Here is a 20,411-nt window from a genome sequence, read left to right on the forward strand (position 1 = left end):
ATTTGCATTCTTAATAAATTTATTTTTATTCTTCAAAACCCAGCTCAAGGGTGGCCTTCTTGATTAGGCCTTCCCTGCCTTTCTGTCCCAAACCAAATTAACTATTTTCTAATTCACACCTATGCTTACTCCTATTTAAATTCCCACAGATGTTATTACTGTTAGCCTTTGTGTTTCCCTAGAATAACCGACAGTAATCAAAGTTGATTATGTAAATGAACTGTATAATTTGAGGAAAACTTTGAAAAATGCTTTATCATCTCAATTTACTATTAACAGACACTGAACTGGGAGCAGGGGAACTAGATCTCAGATAGGATTCCATGTGAATCCTCTGATGACACAGATTCATTATTGCTTTGGTTTCAGAAATTGTTGAACAGACCCCACCTGCCTCTGTGAAGGCCAGGACCTTGGACATGTGGGGTAGTACTTAGCTGTTGTTTTTATGAAGAAACTCTAATGGACCTCTTGTCTTTGGCTTAGATCATAGTATTTTTTTTCCTCATTTGAATTAAAGCAAACTACTCAACATTTCTAGAAGGCAATATGGTTATGCTTACTGGAATTCAAGATGTACATATCTTTTATTATAATATTTATTGGAATAACATCTACAGAAATAATCCCACATGTGCAAAAAAGTTGATTGAGAATGTTCATTATAACACTTTTATAATTGTAAAATACAATGGAAATGGATTAACTGTCCATTAAAAGGAAAACGTTAAGTAATATAACATAATGATTAAATGAAATTAATCTGTGTATTGACATATAAGCTTTTCTATTATTTCTTAAGTAAACAAGATAAGTTACAGAGCAATATCCAAAAGATAGACTTCATATTTTAAGTGTACAGAGAAACCTATATTTTGGTGTTTGATTTATATATTCATTCTTATATGATAAAACAAATAGCTTTGGGAAATAGTTTGGGAAAGACAGTGGTAAAAAAGGATTTTAATTTTTTTCTGCACTTTTTTAATTACATAAGGAATGTCTCCCTAAAATACCCTCTAGTCATATAGTAGACATTGGGTAATATAATGTCTGTAACTAATAACCCACTTAATGAAGTGTTGGGAAATGAAAGAAACCAAATGATTTCACAGACAGCTAAATCCTGATTGGTCTCTCAAGTTGCCAGTCTCCTAGAGCTGAGTTTAAATTCCTTCTACAAACTCAAGTCATCAAAGGATAAAATTTTTCACCAGAGTAAACTGGAGAAGTAATCTGGATTTTCACTATTTCAGCTTACATTTTTGCCTGGTGAACACAAAGGTAACATTAATTGACCATGATTCAAGTAGAACATTCATTTTTTTAAAGCATAATCTTCTCTTAAAAGAAAAAAAATAGATTGAAGGAGTAACACTATTTTGTTCTTATAGGTAGCAATTTGAAACATGAAGACTACGATTCTACTATTTTGTCTTCTAGGATCAACTCAGGCATTACCAGTAAGTGCAATATGTTTACTTTTATGTACCCACCAGTCTCAGCAGCATCTCTAGTTGCAGACCTTTCTCTCTTCCTGCTCTCCCCAAACCTGCTCTATTTTGTGACCCACTTTTTAGTTTACTGTTTTTATTTTCCAAGGCAAAAGATGATAAATTAATAAGGTGTTGGTGCATATTTCAACATATTTGAATTTTAAAAATTCATGTACTATATCATGTAATAAGTTATTATTTGGGCAAAGCAATAGGGTAGAAATGAGGGACAGGGAATGCTTTCAATTTTATCTATCCAAAGTTGATAATTATTTTATATTCCAAAAATAAAGTAAGATTTTCTCAACAACCAGCTATTTGCTCATGACTAAAACAGTTAACTACATGTTCTGATTTTTCTAATTGAAAACACAAGCTATCTAGATTATGTGAACTCTAAAAAGGCTACCAAATCATATAAGACCAAAAGTATTTAATAGAGTGGACAACATTTTCTATTAGAATATTGCATTACAAGCTGTGTTCATGTCTAACGGGCTTTTGAAAGAAAGGACTAGAACTCCACAATTACTCCAGTTGTCCCACATTATTTTGCAGACATAGATATGGGTGGTTGGGATGTATAAGTGGACTTTTCCTTGAAATATCAGAATAAAAGAAAGTATTCTTGGTTGAGGCTCAAGTGCACTTGACATGTCCACAGTCAGACATTGCACTACTTGCTGAATATACAATGGTAAGAAATACATAATCCCTCATGGTATTCACAGGACTGCAGGTATCAATCAAGTAATTGTATTAAGGAAATGTTAATTTATAAATAATTATGAAGGAAATGAATAGGGTGAGCTTGTGGAAGGATGAAACAAACATGAAGGACCAACCTCCCTCTTACTTCATCCATATATACGTACATATGTTCTTGAAAGAAGCTGTCTGTGCAAATTTCATCTTCAAAACAAGGTAAAATAGGAAGTTAATTTTTGAAAACAGATATTTCACTTCACTAAACAAGTTTACCAAACGCATCTTCAAAATAAAGTCTCTCTTTTATGTTTAAATTACCATACAATTCATAAAAATTCAAGATAAATAAAACTTTGCAGGAATACAGCTCCCATGCAAAATGGACTCAAGAATAGAGTACAGGCAAATGCAGACTGCTATTGGCCAATAATGTGAGATCAGCTAGATAGTTAATGGGTAGGAGATAGAGAGGTGACATTGAAATGTGTGTTAGGTATAGAAACAATATTTATCAAATGAAAAATCGTGACATATGGACAAGGTATATCTTATTTTATGAAAATGTATTGAATTATAAAGGCATACAAAATGAAACTCAGTGGCAAATGCAAGTACTTAAAATAGCCTAGTGATAATTTTCAGTAGATCAAAAGTTTTAATGCAGGTGACATATGACAATACTACGAGTAGAAAGAGAGGAAATAAGAAGAATCAAAGTCATAGAAAGTGGATGGCAGAGAAAACAAGATTTAATTCTTTCAATAACTATTTTTTGAGTATCTACTGTATGCCCAATACTGATTTATCTGTTTGGGATTATCATTGAATTAAAAAAAAAAACAGCATTTCTAGCCTTGTGAAGTTTATATTTTGTCAAGGAAACAGATGGTAAACATCCTGAATCATAGATTACATTCCTATTAAAAGGTAGTAAGCACTGGGGAAAAATCACAAAGCAGAGTTAGATGAAGCAAGTCTATGGGTAGCTGCATGCTGGCAATGCATCAGTTTGCATACACAGAAGACTGGTCATGGTAATACTCAACAAGAAAGAGCATCCCAGTAAAGACTTAAAGCAAGTGAGAGAGTAAGCCAGTGTCTGGAGGAAGAGTATTCCAGCCAGAGAGAAGAGGTGGAGGTGAGATCCTGGGCAGAAGTGGACTGCACCTACCTGAGAAACACCAAAGAGCTTATATGGATGGAGTAGAGAAAGCAAGAGGAACTGAGGTGGGGCAGAAGGTCAGAGAGGCACTAGGGCACCAGAACATGAGGACCTTGTAGCCATTGTAAGGTCTCTGGTTTTTATTCCCTGTGAAATTGGCAGTCATCATAGGCACTAAACAGAGGAATAACAAAAGTAGGCAATCGTTTTCAAAGGGTCACTCCAGTTGCTGGGTTTAATAATAGATTGTAGCAGATGAAAAAAAAATTGTTTGGAAAAATATACCCTGTTCATGGATAGGCAGAACTAACATCATCAAAATGGCGATATTACCAAAAGTTCTCTATAGGTTTAATGCAATGCCAATCAAAATCCCAACGGCATTTCTTGTAGAAATAGATAAAGCAATCATGAAATTCATATGGAAAAACAAAAGACCCAGAATAGCAAAAGCAATTCTAAGCAGGAAGTGTGAATCAGGCGGTATAGCGATACCAGATTTCAAACTATATTACAGAGCAATAGTGACAAAAACAGCATGGTACTGGTACCAAAACAGGCGGGTGGACCAATGGTATAGAATAGAGGACACAGAGACTAATCCACAAAGTTACAACTATCTTATATTTGATAAAGGGGCTAAAAGCATGCAATGGAGGAAGGATAGCATCTTCAACAAATGGTGTTGGGAAAACTGGAAATCCATATGCAACAAAATGAAACTGAATCCCTTTCTCTCGCCATGCACAAAAGTTAACTCAAAATGGATCAAGGAGCTTGATATCAAATCAGAGACTCTGTGCCTGATAGAAGAAAAAGTTGGCTCCAATCTACATATTGTGGGGTCGGGCTCCAAATTCCTTAATAGGACACCCATAGCACAAGAGTTAATAACAAGAATCAACAAATGGTACTTACTTAAACTAAAAAGTTTTTTCTCAGCAAGAGAAACAATAAGAGAGGTAAATAGGGAGCCTACATCCTGGGAACAAATTTTTACTCCTCACATTTCAGGTAGAGCCCTAATATCCAGAGTATACAAAGAACTCAAAAAATTAGACAATAAGATAACAAATAACCCAATCAACAAATGGGCTAAGGACCTGAACAGACACTTCTCAGAGGAGGATATACAATCAATCAACAAGTACATGAAAAAATGCTCACCATCTCTAGCAGTCAGAGAAATGCAAATCAAAACCACCCTAAGATACCATCTCACTCCAGTAAGATTGGCAGCCACTATGAAGTCAAACAACAACAAGTGCTGGCGAGGATGTGGAGAAAAGGGTACACTTGTACATTGCTGGTGGGACTGCAAATTGGTGCAGCCAATTTGGAAAGCAGTTTGGAGATTCCTGGGAAAGATGGGAATGGAACCACCATTTGACCCTGCTATTGCCCTTCTCGGACTATTCCCTGAAGACCTTAAAAGAGCATGCTACAGGGATACTGCCACATCCATGTTCATAGCAGCACAATTCACAATAGCTAGACTGTGGAACCAACCCAGATGCCCTTCAATAGATGAATGGATAAAAAAAAAATGTGGCATCTATACACAATGGAGTACTATGCAGCAATAAAAAATGACAAAATCATAGAATTTGCAGGGAAATGGATGGCACTAGAGCAGATTATGCTTAGTGAAGCTAGCCAATCCCTAAAAAACAAATACCAAATGTCTTCTTTGATATAATGAGAGCAACTATGAACAGAGCAGGGAGGAAGAGCAGGAAGAAAAGATTAACATTAAACAGAGACATGAGATGGGAGGGAAAGGGAGAGAAAAGGGAAATTGCATGGAAATGAAGGGAGACCCTCATTGCTATACAAAATTACATATAAGAGGTTGTGAGGGGAATGGGAAAATAAACAAGGAGAGAAATGAATTACAGTAGATGGGGTAGAGAGAGAAGATGGGAGGGGAGGGGAGGGGGGATAGTAGGGGATAGGAAAGGTAGCAGAATACAACAATTACTAATAGGGCATTATGTAAAATTGTGGATGTGTAGCTGACGTGATTCTGCAATCTGCATTTGGGGTAAAATTGGGGGTTCATAACCCACTTCAATCTAATGTATGAAATATGATATGTCAAGAGCTTTGTAATGTTGTGAACAACCAATTAAAAAAACGTGAAAAAAAAGAAAAAAATTGTTTACAGAATATACATCTTCATAATCTTAACACTGAAAAGAACATCCAAGGACAGGTAATGCTAATTGCTCTTCTTACAACAAATCCAAAGTGAAATCAAGAGTTAGTGGCTGACTGCTCCAGAGTAAACCAAAGAGAGCTATGCAGTGCTGGGGTGTCACTTCTCCCAGCCCTCTGGCCACATCAAGGACAAAGACAGTCTGAGGTCATATGAGTGGAAGAATTTATTTTTTGAGAGCCTATAAGCACAGTGGGGACCCTGATACTAACTCTGCCACTCACTATGTGACCTTGGGCTTCTCTAATCTATAGAATAAAACCATGCAAATAGATCATATGGGTAGCAAGGACATTTTTCACCCTTAAAAGTCAAGGATTCTTAATACACTAGGAGAATATACTGGCCAGGAGGGAAAATGAACTTTCATTACAGGATTAACATGTCAGGCACAAGGCAAAGGTGGGAAGCTTTATGAAAATGCAGTAGGATTTATGGCAGTTTAAGTCAAGCATTGGGAAAAAGCAAATATGCACAGAACTAAGATGCAGAGTGTGTATTCCATATCCAACAAAGGAAGATAGAAGCTACGAAAAGAAATGAGAGCCAGGAACAACCTCGCCCTTTCCTCTTCCTCTTTCCCAATGCCCCAACCACCACCACCACCACCACCACCACCTGTTTTGGGTGGTTGTTGTTGCTGCTACTGCTAAGGCTATTGTTTATTTTTTTATTTTGGTTTGGTTTTGTATTTTTCCAGTACTGGGGATTGAACCCAGTGCCTTGCCTTGCGCATGCCATGGTAGGCATGCTATACCACTGAGCCACAGCCCAGCCCTCCACATCCTTTTTTTTTTAGGTCCTCCACACCCTTTTTGATGCAGCATTTTTCCATTCTAGCATTCTGCCTTTGCCATACACAAAATGTTCCAGGGATTAAAACTGTTTCAAAATACATGAAGCTTAAAGACAGACATTTTTATTTGGGACAACCTGCTTTCTTCTGGACATAAGTGGATATAAAACCTCAAACACATTCCTGACTTATCAAATATTTGTATTCACAGAAGCAGTTTAATTTGGGACTTGCTCCAACAAAACCAGCTCCAGATCAGGCCTCACAACTAAACCAACAGCAGCCAAATCAGGTAACTGTTTTATAATAGGGAAGATTTATAAACCAACAAAGGAAACATGTTAAGACTGGTGGATTTAAAATCAAGACTTATATAGTCTTATGACTGAACAAAAGAGAGGCTTTTCCTTTGAGAGAAAAAAAAAAGCCAAAACACTTTTTTTAAAAATATAAATAAAGAAAGTAAAGTGCTCTCATTCTTTTTCTTTTGTCTGAATAGTTGGTTTAACAACTAACTCTAGTAAACTTTGAAAAGCAATAACAAAACCTTTTTACCAAGCTTGGTCATGTATGCCTTTGAGATACTCTGACATGCTATGTTGAATTTACAAGGATGGCAGAGATTAGGAGGTAATCCATAAAAATAACAGCATGTTTCTTCATGGCTTTCTTAAGTTTTACTCTGTTGATGAGCTGATGTGTTTCTATAGAATCTGTTTCTTCAAAGCATATTTAAATATTTTTGAAAATTCCATGAGCTTGGTTACTGTACTCCCTGGCCCTCCAACTTTTTGACAATATATTAGGGCTCTGCCTTACCTATATATAGACTTTGTGAAATAGTACAGTCAGATAATACTAAAATCTAAAGTTTTTTCTTTAGTCAATGGACATTGTAAAACACTCTAATTAGGAGTCAATCCTTTTCCTTAAGGAATCTGAAGCTTATACAATTTCCAAGACCCTCTTTAATAAAAAGATTACAAAAATCAATATGTAAAATGAGGTACTGATAAACACCATAAGTGTGAACATAGGACACCTCCAAGGACCAATCCACCTCTGATAGAAGTATAGATTACTTGAAGACAACTACTATTAACAGAGTAGAAAAAAAAAACAGATAATCTCTTGTCTAATACACCAATTTCAATGCCCTCTAGGTCTTCTCTTCTTTAAGTCTAATACCATTAACACAGTTGCTCACACTGGGGGCAGATCTGCAACTGGTAAGTAATCTTTTATGTCATTACCCATTATTCAATAAACGTAATACCTAATGTTCAGCATGGAGGAGAGACAAGAACACATGGAAATGTTCATCCATAAGTCAACATACACATACTCACTGTAGATAAATTGTAAAAGAGGAATAAAAGGAGAGTCAAAGCATTGGATGCAATCAATGCATTCCAAAAAGATTTTCTTAATAGGAGTCTCCAAAGAAATTGATCTAACTCAAATCTTAGTTCTCCAACTCCTCCAACCTCTTCTGCAAGATTCTTTCTCCATTCCTACACTATAGAATGCCCCCTTAGAATGTCTGGACACCGACATAAACACTATGATCACCATTATTACCCCAATAAGAGAAAACTAAAAAGAATAAAAAGATCTTGAGTCCTCTCATAGAATATCTGTAATCTATTCAAGAATAGAAAAATCTTTCCTGATTGATATGGATTTTTTCCAGTGTTCAGATTTAAATAAAGCATTAATTCATGTTCCAGCCAAGATATTTAATTCCAAACCTCTCAATTTTCAAGAGGATAGCAATGAAGGAATTAATTTCTTTAGGAAAAAAAATTCTAAGAGCCATTACTGTTGTAATCAGATGGGGAAAGAAAGGAAAACATCACCTAAATAATTCTCAAATAGATGGAATTAAATTCCAAAGAAAAACTTAATATGGAAAAAGTTAAAAATAGATCTTATAGGTATACTAGCAGACTAAACAAGTCTTTGGATTTCATTTCTGTGTCAAATTACACACACAGTAGAATACTATGTTTACATAGCAAATCCTCCATTTAAATATATATTTACATTTAGTAAATGCATATTAGTTTCCCAAATGTTGGAACTGAAAGAAACACAATAAAAATCTCCTTCATTATCCACAGTTTAATCCTGCTATAGGAATGGCACCTGGTGCCCAAACACTGCCATTGACCCTGGGGGCATTGAATGGACAACAGCAGCTGCAATCACAAGTAAGTTCAAAAACTGGACTTCAGTTCAACATTAGAGAACATTTTCTCTCAGATGAAAGCTTACAGAATTCAAAGAATTTTTTAAGCTTTCTTGAAAAATTGAACAAATAATTTGCAGATGTTATGTTCTACTAAATGTAGAATAGTATTTGATAATTTGGTTTTTGTTGAAAACACACCCCTAAAACTGAGAATACTGCCCAATAACCTCCCTAGAACACATTTTCAATGAGTAACAAGAAACCATAAAAAGTTGGGGAATATTGAAGAGTGAAGAATATAAGGACAAATTGAGAGAAACCAGAATTATTTCTAGCATATTCTGTTTTCTGTTGAATACTTTCCAGATGACCAAGACCATCCCAAAGAAAAACTAAGATATGGGTAAAGTTTTACCTCCAGTAAATCTAAATTTTTTTGTTCTCTTTTTTCCATGCCACCTCAAAAGTCTCCTAGGACTTTTTAGTTACTATATTCTTACCTCCCACTATCATTTGCTTTCAGAAAAAAATCCTGGGATACCCTCTCACACTAAGATAAACATAATGTACTTAAAATATCACTCTCTTTAGAAGCATTCACCTTTAACACTAAACAAAGACAAAATTCTTAATTTCTTGAAATGTCTCTAAACAATTTAATAATCTCTAAAGAAAAATGCAATTGTCTATGGCTGTACTGTTGTTTTGGGACAACTTATTCTTCCCAGCAAGTGATCTCAGCCCCAGGAACCCACCAAATGGTCTAATTGTTTTGTAGAAACATTGATTATTTGTTATGTAAATAATATGTTAATTATAAAAATTGAGAAAATACATACAAGCAAAAAGAAGTAATAAAATTCACCCAAAATCAAACACTATATAGGATATGTCTTTCAAATCCTTATTCAATAGCTATATGTACATTTTTTAAGAAAACATATTCTTTATCTAATGTTATATAACCTGATTTTTTCTTCTAAATATATCTTGAATAATTTTCATGCCTTGAAATATTCACTTGTAACTTTATTTATAAATGACTGCTTAATATGCCATTTTATACCAAATTCCATACAGTGAAAATATGGAGGTTTTTCCAAACTTTTTGCTTCTGTAAACAATGCTACAGAGAACATCCTTGTAACTAAGTCTATGATACATCAATGAGTGAGTGTTTCCTTTGGATCTATTCTTAGGAGAGGATTTATGGAACTGAAGACACATAAAATATCTTCTTAATAAAAATCTTTTTTTTTTACCTTTATTTTATTTTTTATGTGGTGCTGAGAATCCAACCCAGGGCCTCGAATGTGCTACGTGAGCGCTCTACCGCTAAGCCACAATCCCAGCCCAATAATAGAAATCTTGGTTAAAAAAGCTGAACTTCTGAAAAAGACTTGAAAAACATGCAAATAAAATGTGACTCTCTTTAATACATGATTCTGGTATAATCCATGTTCTGACTACCCAGGTTCAGTTTCAATTGTTGCCCTGCTCTATTTTAACCTTGAAGACAGACTTAGTACAACTTATTCCCCAGATTACATACCCACTTCAGTCAAAGTATTAGTGGGCTGTGTAAATGTTACAAAATTTTCAGTATAAAGTTTGCCATTGCACACTCCCCTGCATGCAGAAATGCAAATCCATCTCCATTCTCTAACAGGATTCTTTAATTTCCCTGATTCTTCTACCAACAAGGGTCCCCATACATGATCTCCTAGGCAGTTCCAGTCTCTCAAAATCCTTCCTTACTTTCTCTGGCACAAAACCTATAACTGTTGGCAGCTCCCAATTATCAAAGAACCAAACTGATCAAGCGTACACTCTAGAGCCCTATGGAGGACACTATTCAAACTGTAGCATCATCCAATGTATAACTTCTACCTTCTAAATGTATTGCTTTAAATGTAAAACAATCTGAGTCTGATCTTATTTTTACACACTACATAAGTTTCAATTGCCATCTAACTCTAAGATTCTGTATCTATGATGATACTTAGTAACAAGCATTGGTTAAACAGATATTAAATCCTTTCAAGGAAATTTCAAGATTTATACCATCTACCAGAACTCATTTTTGAATATACATTTTTAATAAATTTTTACCTTTTTTTCAGATGTTACCAATTATTGTAGCACAACTTGGAGCCCAGGTAAAATTATTTTAGTATGATTTTGTTTTAAATCACCTTGGAATAAAATATTTAACCTTTTTCCAATTCATCAGTCACCAAGTTTCTGATTTACTTTTTACTGTATGGCCACTAATAATAAAAGCTAACACTTACTGAGCAATTACATGCCAAATACTGTTCTGAAAAGTACTTTGCATGTGTTATTTCATTTAATATTTAAAACAGCCTCTTAGCCAAGCACAGGATCACACACCTATATTTACAGTGACTTGGGAGGCTGAGGCGGGAAAATCCTAAGTTTGAGACCACCCTGGCTGAGGAAGACATTGCCTCAAAATAAAACTTAAACAGGGCTTGGAATGTAGTGCAGTGGTAGAACTCTCCTGGGTCCAACCCCCATCCCCCCAAAATAAAAATAAAACCATCTCTGTAGGCATTATTTTTATGTCCAATTTAAAGATAAGTAAGTAGAGATAGTAGCAGTTACTAAGCTATAGTTGCACCTATAGTAGCTGATAGATCAGATGAGGCAACTAGTCAATCCTCTAAACCAAACTGTTAAAAAAAGAAATAAATTAATGGGATTAATCTTATTGTTTGTGATTTGGGGGATTTTTATCTCAAATTTATTTTTTAACTATATGTACTTAATTTTTTTTTACTTTCTTTCCCATCTTCCTATCTACTTTAGTGAAAATAATTCTTGAGATCACTGATAAAATTACAAAGGGCCAGTAGCAATATAAGAATAAGGTGACAGCTTTTACTTCTAAAAACAGAGTCAAATATAAAATTTCTAGCAACTCAATCCCATATGTAGGACCATATTCTACAAGAATTATTTGAAATATAGCAAAGGTTTATGTACAATATATTCATCAAAATAGTATAGAGAAAAGTATTGTATATACCTTAAATTTAAGACCCCCTACAAAGAAAAAGGTTAAGCTATGCAACATAAAAGCAAATACTATGTGCCATTCAGAATTACACATATTAAAATTTATTAATAATACAGTTAAGTTATAATTAAGGAATGCTGAAATAAAAGGCAAGAAAGACAGAAAACTGTATAAATGACATAATTTCTATTCTGTAAAAAAATATTGGAAGACATCTGGAAAAAATACCGTAAACTTTGAATGGTGAGAGTATTTTTTTCTCTAATGTTTTCTGTATCTTTAAGTTTCCTCCAATGTATATCTATTACTTACAAAAAATATATAATTTTTAAAATGTAGGTGACCTCACATTATTCAAATAATAAATGTTAGCAGTCCCCATATCATATGCTGATGTCAATTTTATGATACAGATCACAAAGACAGTTTAACATATTGTTGAAAACAAAATATCTCTTTATAATATTTAAAAGTATTTTGAGTTTTTAAGTTATGTATCTTTATATATATATGTATATATATACTTGAGTATATTAAACTTTGTCTAATATCTTTTGTTTAAAATTTTGTTTTTAGGGTACTATCCTAAGCTCAGAGGAATTGGTAAAAAAAATTTTTTTTTTGTTCAAAACTATAATTCCAAACTCTTTTTACTTCTACCACAATGTTTTCTATCATCTCATATACTCTTTGGCCACAAACCTGAATCTGGTGTATAGTAAACTGAACATTTTTATACGCCTTTGAATTATATTATTCTCTCTCTGGGGATTTTATCATCATTTTGCAGCTACTTTTCTGTTATGATGACTTAGCACTGTCTTTCACACATTGCCATTAGGCTCAGTTCTATGGTTCTCAGAGACCTATTACACATTTTTAACTCTATACTGATCAAAATCTATAATTAAAAAATATTGAAATGAATGCAAATGTAGAATAATATAAATATTGACTTTTTTGTATTTTTTAGTTTTATGAGAAGAAAATATTTTCTAGCATCTGATAGTGATAAATACTCTTTCCTATACACACAAGTAATAGGAGGCCTAGACCTAAATGGCATTCATTTCATATATATATGTTAGGTCTTTTAGTTGTAGATGGACACAGTATCTTTATTTTATTTATTTATTTTTATGTGGTGCTGGGATTGAACACAGTGCCTCGTGTGTGAGGCAAATGCTCTACCACTGAGCCACAAACCCAGCCCCTAAATGGCATTCTTAATAACACAAATACACACTAATATCTAGTCATCCATAAATCATGTTTTAAAAAATGACTTGAATTCATATGATATATAAACATGACAATAGAAATAAGAAAGCTAGGCAATATCTGAGAACACAGTTTTTAAATAGTTTTCCTATTATGAAAAAGGTATTCAAGATTTGCTGTTTTTTCCATAAATAGTAATCAAGTAATGGGAGTAGTGTCTTATTTTCCCAACACTGATACATGAACTTCCACGTCTACCAGTTATTGGACCTTCTACATGGCAAGCACTTAAGTGGATCCCTTACATACATGGCCTTTAACTCTCACCAAACTACAAAGTCAAGACCTTGGACACAGCTGTACAAATAAAAGAAACTGAGGCTTAGAGAGCTTAAGTAATTTAGGTCTAAAAGACAACAAAAGAAAAGAAAAAAAAAAAGACTACATCCAAATCCAAAACCACTTTTCTATCTAACATTCTGGTGGTTTTCAAACATTTTTTGGTTCAACTCATAGTTAAAATTGTGTTTTTATGCCACTCAAACCATATGCACACATACACACAATATTCCTCTAACTGCCCTGTGTGGTGGCCCATGCTTATAATCCCAGCAGTTCAGGAAGCTGAAACAGGAGGATTGCAAGTTCAAAGCCAGCCTTAGCAAAAACGAGGCACTAAGCAATTCAGTGAGACTCTGTCTCTAAATAAAATACAAAATAGAGCTGGAGATGTGGTTCAGTGGTTGAGTGCCCCTGAATTCAATCCCCAGTACCAAAGGAAAAAAAAAATCCCCTTACTGTATGGAATGTACCATGGTAATTTATAATCTATGCCATTTTATTTTTTTAAAGATGGCTGCCACCCACTTTTCTTATTTCAAAGCTGTGGTTGTCATAATTCTCAGTTTAAAAGCTTTTCTAGTGCACTCTACTCCTATATCATCTGGTATAAGTCTAATTCTGATTTCAGTATCTATTAAATCTAAGACAGTATTTCTCAAACTTCAATCTTGGCCATCAATTCAGGATGACTTTGAGAACCAGTTTAAGATGCAGATTCCTGAGTTCTGCTGAGACTCACTCAATCAAAATCTTTTTAACAGTGGAAAACTTCAAGAGAAGAGTTTCTTCAGTAACCTCAAAAAACACACTAGCAGCTGAATTGAAAGAACCTTAAAAGGATGAAGATGATGTTTGGTGAATCTACCCGAACTAATTTTTCCATTTATTTTTAATTTCCTAAATTACTTTTAAAAAAAAACTTTTATTGGCAAAAGAAAGTCTACTTTTTAGGTCAATAACAGAGTTATCACCATTATTTTTGTATGAGTTTTCTCCTTTAGTATTATCTCCAGATCCACCTGATAATAACAAAGCATGTATCATACCTCTTCCTGTGACCAGTTTGATTCTGGTTTTCCCATTCTGAGGAAAATAGAGCACAAACAAAGAACCCCAATAATGAAACCAGCATCAGGCTTGGTTTTGGCAAGAGAGGCATCTTCACTGAGGAATGGCAAATTTTTGTTTTCTTCTCTGACTTTGCCCTCTCCTTCCTACTCACAACTTGCTGCCCTCCAAAGAGACAGGCTCATTGACTAATCATAAAATATGTTCCTTTTGACTTTGTTTTCTGTTTCTTTTCCTCATTCTAGCCATTGGCCCCACAAATCTTCACAGGCCTTCTCATCCATCCCTTGTTTCCTGGAGGCATCCAGCCCACCAATCAGGCAGGAGCTAATCCAGATGCCCAGGATGGGGTCCTTCCTGCAGGACAAACAGGAGTAAATCCTACCAACCAGGGAACCCCAGCGAGCCACCTTGCAACTCCTACTGGCACAGATGATGATGAGTTTGGAGAGACTACCCCTGCAGGCATCAGAAGGGGCACACAAACTACTGAGGAAACCACCACAGAATCACCAAATCGTAAGTTCTCCCATCTTGGAAAATGTCTTCAGCCATGAAAGTCATTCACAGAATGGGAGAAAAGAGTTCTTTGTCTTTTTTGACAAATGCAGATTTTGTTTTGTTTTGTTGTTACCAGAGATTGAACCCAGGGCTGCTTAACCAATGAGCAACATCCCCAACCTTTTTTTAAATTTTTTATCTTGAGATAGAGTCTTGTTAATTGCTTAGGGCCTCATTAAATTGCTGAGGCTGGCTTTGAATTTGTAATCCTCCTGCCTCAGCCTCCTTAGCTGCTGGATGAATGTGGATCTTAATAAAATCAGAAAGCCCTCTTTACTCACTCAGCATTGGTTCAAGTAATGTGAAGGAATGTTTTTACTGGGCCACCAACACTATGGTATTAACTCTGAAAGAGACATGTAACCTTGGCATGCTATATTTCCCATGTTAGATTAGAGCCAGAAATATTTGGAAGGAGACAGTGCTCCTTTTTTTCTTGTCTCCTACAACACCCTATCCTCCCCCCCACACACACACACACAGAAGCCTATACCAGATACACTTTAGTTCATAATGATTGAGTTTCAACTTACTGCTTAGAATGAGACTCAGAACTTCCTAATACACTATTGTAAGCAGCCACTGGTAATAGAGTTAGCACAGTAGATAAACCTAGCTGCATTCCCTTCTGATAAGACTTAAGAAAAGTTGCAAAAATAAGCTTTTCTAGCACCAACTAGAAAAGAAGTGTTAACATGTGGGGATGTCCAGAGTCAAATATCCTTAGATAATATAAGAATGACCTCATATTGACACTCATATTTCTGGAAGAGAATTTGATCTCAAGTAAAAATGTTTAAACTCCATATGCTTTCATCTACCTTTAAGAAGTGTTTTTGTTTTCTTCCAGGAATTCATTAAACTGCTTCAAAGTTTTTCAACTAAATATCCTCAAATTTGGTGATATATGTGAATCTTTTTCATTGATCATATTATGGAATAGATTGAGACACAGCGGAGGGTCTCTGAAGAAATTCTCAGTTTACCTGAAAACTTCCTTGATATTTTAGAAATTATATTAAATGTAGAGAATACATTCCTTCTGAAAAAGATAATTAAATGGATTTGTTTGTCTTCAAAATATTATTTTATGCCATTTCAAATCTGGATGATATAGCTATTAAAATATATTTTAAAAACTTACTCTTTTCTTCTTTGAGGACAGAAGATATTGGATGCCTTCAGAAACTGTGCTACCCGAGGACATTTACATGACATTCTATATCTGGGACTTTGGAGTAGGCAGCACTTCTGTCAAAGGAGAGGACACTCAACAATATGAGCACAAATTCTAGTCTCCTCACAACTACCTAAGGATCCACTCTTCCATAAGAGACACAAATTTAATTTTCAACAAGAAAATTATTTTTGTCATCTATCACACAGTGTAAACAAATAATTATATAAATTATTGCTTGTCCTCAAGCTGCTTTATAGTCAAAGCTAGTGATCATGGCATTTAATGTTTACTTTTGATATATCTGAGAGTAGGAAATGGCATTGACAAAAATAATCACTGAAACAGACCAATCTGATATTCTTGCTTCGTCCACCTACTAGGTAGATCTACTTTAAATATAACCCAGAACATTGCAGTTCATCCAGATTGGAAGGAAATGAATGAGGTCAATAAACTATAGCAGAGCCCCCAAAAAGGAAGAGAATGGATCAGGTTAATTACATTTCTCACTACATATATTTGGCCACATCAGTATGGAACAAACTTAAATATATACCCATGATATATATTGCACAGCAAGTTTTTCAGGTAAAATTTTACTGCTGTTGAAGATATATTATCCACATTATTTCAGATTTACAGAATCTGAATAATATATATATGAATCATCAAGTTTTTCATGGCCAAATGAAAGTAAATTAGGATTCAATCTTCTGCAAATATTTTGCTATTAGTGCTACTACTTTAAAGTGTCATGAGAAGACTTCCTAGAAAAACAATTTCCTATTAAAAAAATTCTGAGGGGCTGGAACTGTAGCTCAGTGGTAGAGTGTTTGCCTCGCACATGTGGGGCACTAAGTTTGAGCCTCAGCACCACATAAAAAATAATTTAATAAAACAAAGATATTGTGTGTCCATCTACAACTAAAAAAATATTTTTAAAAATTCTGAGACATTTTTCTTATGTGTAAAATGCAGGCAAAAGTCCTCTTCATAGATATTTCATAAGGTTAGTATGATCAAAATAGATAATACATGAAGATGTTTTGCAAGCTCCAAACCACTATATAAATTCATTTTATTTCCAATATCCTTCAAACCATTTGAGGCTATCTGTCCTTCCAGTTCCACAACTTCTGCCCTAAACTTTTACAATCATATCTCCATGACAGTAGGAACATACTGTACTTATTTGCTTGGGTATGATTCCCATTCAGACCATCCAAATCAAGAGTACTCCAAGTGGAGTATGCTACTGGTAGGGGAATCAAGACTTTCCAAGTGCTGTAGGCTGACAGTTATAAGGTCTCAATCTCCATTCTCAACTCCCATATATGTACTTTCCTAAGAAATATCTTCCTGAAAACTTGTACTCCTTTTCTTCCTCTTCCTTCATAGTTACCTTTTCTCCGTCTTAAAAGAGATCTATGTTTCATCTTTCACTGACCTGACTGTAGTAGTTTTTTCTGGAATAGAAAACCTCTAGGACATAAAACCTATGACAAATTGGAAATATTTATGATGGTATTAAAATAAGAATGGATAGATTTGGCAACTCAGGTAGTCAGTTTTCAATAAAATTAAATAAGTACCTAATGGAATTATCAGGTAACTATTACAAATAATTTATTATTTTAGTTAGAAATTAAAACTAATAAATTAAAAGTATTTAATTATGAATTCATCTTAAAATATCAAGAATATTTAAATTACTTGTAATTTTTTTTGGCAACTCAGGGGCATTTATCCACTGAGTCACAATCCTAGCCCTTTTTATATTTTATTTAGAGACAGAGTCTCACTAAGTTGTAAGGGCCTTTCTAAGTTGCTGAGGCTGGCTTTGAACTCAAAATCTTCCTGCCTCAGCTTCCTAAGCCACTGAGATTACAGGCATGCACCACCCAGTGAAGTAACATGCTTTTCAAATGAAAAATAACTATGTTTTTAAAACAATTTATAAAATGTTTGGTTTCACATATGTAGGTGATGGCAAATTTCGTTCTTAACAAGAGAATGAAAAAAGGAAAATAAAATGTTTCTATTACTACAAAAATAATTTTACCTTGCTGGCCTATCCAAAGGATCTAAAAGACCCTCCAGTGATCCTCATCAAGCTTTGAGAACAACTTTGAGCAATGCCACATCTATTTATTTTTACTCTCTTCTGGATTATATATATTGAAAAGTCACATGATGATCGTGTGTGTGTGTGTGTGTGTGTGTGTGTGTGTGTATGGCTTCACACACAGACATTTTCTTTGCTTACTATATATTAAAGGTATTGCCCTACAAACAGTAATTCCAATAAAATCAATTTCATTTAATTCCCACCAAGAAAAGAAAAAAAACTATAGTAAATGTGTAATTATATTGCTGCAATATCAAATATATTCCTAACAGAAGAAATTTTCCTGTTAAATGGGGCATCAATCAAAATTGAAACTCTTGCTTCCAATTTTACTGTCTGATAATTGGCAGAATTTTCCAAAGACTAGTTTCTAGCTTCAAATATTATAAACCTTTTTTTCTCTTCCATTCACCACATACTTCTGCTACCAAGCACCATAAGACACAAATTGTTGATGTCTCTGGACTTTCACCTTGGTGTTCCAATACCTGGTACTTTGAAACACTGAGGAGTGATTGAAGTATTCCTGGGAGCCATTTTTAATACTGAAATGGCAGAAACAACTATTCACAAAGCACACAAATATATTCCACAAAACTCAAACTAAAGATGTCTCCAACTCAACCTTTCTTAGGAGGATCCCCAAAATATCTATGGTCATATCAATGTAATTTGACACTAGACAAGGCATTACAAAAAGTAAGTTGTATTGGAAAGAGAGGTCATAAGTATTTGGTAAAGGTATCTTATTTTTTCAAATGCTACAAAATGCAGGATCTGTGAACCCATTGCTAATATGATCTTACAACCTGAAAGAAGCCAATACAAGTAAAGAAAAATGAAGTTTAAGCTTGAATTTTTTTTAGATTCATAATACATTTGTCTCTGCTTCCTTACCTTTATTCAGTTATAGCCATTCAATTTGCCCTTCCTTTCTCTGCATTTGTTTTATTTTTGCAATAATCCTATTTATGTCCTCATTTGAAGGCAATAAGGTCATAAAAACACATTCCTTTTTTTAAGTGACAAATTTTGCTTGCAGTACTAACCAAAGGAAAATAGCATATTCTGAGAGTATTTTATGTGGAAAGGTATAAAATAATCTTTGGAAAATTGAACCCTAATTTATTTGGACATGAAAACTTTGACAAATTGATGTATACCAAAATCTAGAGAAATGCTATCCAATAGAAATGTAATGTAAGCATCATGTAGGTTTAAATTTTTTAGTGACCACATGAAATTAATCCCAATAATATGTTAAATCCAAAATATAATTTTTATATACATACAAAAATTATTAATGATTCATTCTATTTTTTCTTGTTACTAAATCTTTGAAATCTAATGTATATTTCTAATTACATCAGAATTTGAACTAGCTTGCATTTCAAGTACTTGATGGCCACATGTAACTAGTGGCTACTGTACTGGAAAGTACTGGTCTAGATTTAAGGAAAGAAGAGCCATAAGATTAAAATTAGTAACCTGGAATACAAACACATAGGTAAAAACTAAAAATATGAAAAATTCTAATAAAATAAATCAAAGAAGATCCAAATTAACCGAAAAATATTTCATACAAATGAATAGTAGAACTCACTATTATCAAGGGGCTGGGGTTGTAGCTCAGTGGTAAAGTGCTCACCTTGCATGTGGGAGGCACTGGGTTGGATCCTCAGCACCACATAAAAATAAAATAAAGGTATTGTGTCCATCTACAACTAAAAAACTATTTTAAAAAAGAACTCACTATTATCAAGATGTCAGTTTTTCCAAATTTGGTCTAAGGAATCAAGTCAGTCCATTCAACCCGAAGTGGTGATGCACTTCTGGAATCCCAGAGACTGAGGAGGAGGCTGAGACAGAAGGATCACAAGTTTGAGATCAGCTACAGCAATTTAGCAAGTCTCTGTCTCAAAAATTAGGGATAAAAGGGACTGGGGATATCATTAAATGGGAAAATGTTTAATTCCTACTACCCCACCCAAAAAAAAGCACTTTTATTTTGTGACTCTTTACAAACTGGTTCTAGAGTTTATATGGCAAGCCAATAAACCAAGAATTGACACTACCCAACTTCATGACTGGCTATAAAACTACAGTAATCAAGAAGGGTGATGTTGGTAAAATAATAATTTTTAAAAATATACTAATGGAATAGAATAGAAAGTCCAAAAATAGATCCACACAAATATAGACAACTGACTTTTGACAAAGGAAGAAAAGCAATTCAGTGGTGAAAGAATAATCACTAGACATTCATATAAAAAAAGGGAGAAGAGGAGCTCTAG

General features: G+C 34.2%; 1 protein-coding gene across 1 annotated transcript; it reads left to right on the forward strand.

Moving 5' to 3' along the window:
* Positions 1 to 1,409: 1,409 nt before the first annotated feature.
* AMTN (amelotin) lies at positions 1,410 to 14,805 on the forward strand (the record flags this gene model as incomplete). The annotated part of the gene is made up of 7 exons (XM_081304355.1): positions 1,410 to 1,463; positions 6,592 to 6,672; positions 7,544 to 7,609; positions 8,504 to 8,593; positions 10,698 to 10,733; positions 12,194 to 12,220; positions 14,494 to 14,805. 7 exons carry the CDS (start codon positions 1,410 to 1,412, stop codon positions 14,803 to 14,805), a joined length of 666 nt encoding a protein of 221 aa, XP_081160481.1.
* Positions 14,806 to 20,411: the final 5,606 nt, after the last annotated feature.

Source organism: Spermophilus citellus (genome assembly GCF_964194105.1).
Source record: "Spermophilus citellus genome assembly, chromosome: 8".
Classification (NCBI taxonomy): domain Eukaryota; kingdom Metazoa; phylum Chordata; class Mammalia; order Rodentia; family Sciuridae; genus Spermophilus; species Spermophilus citellus.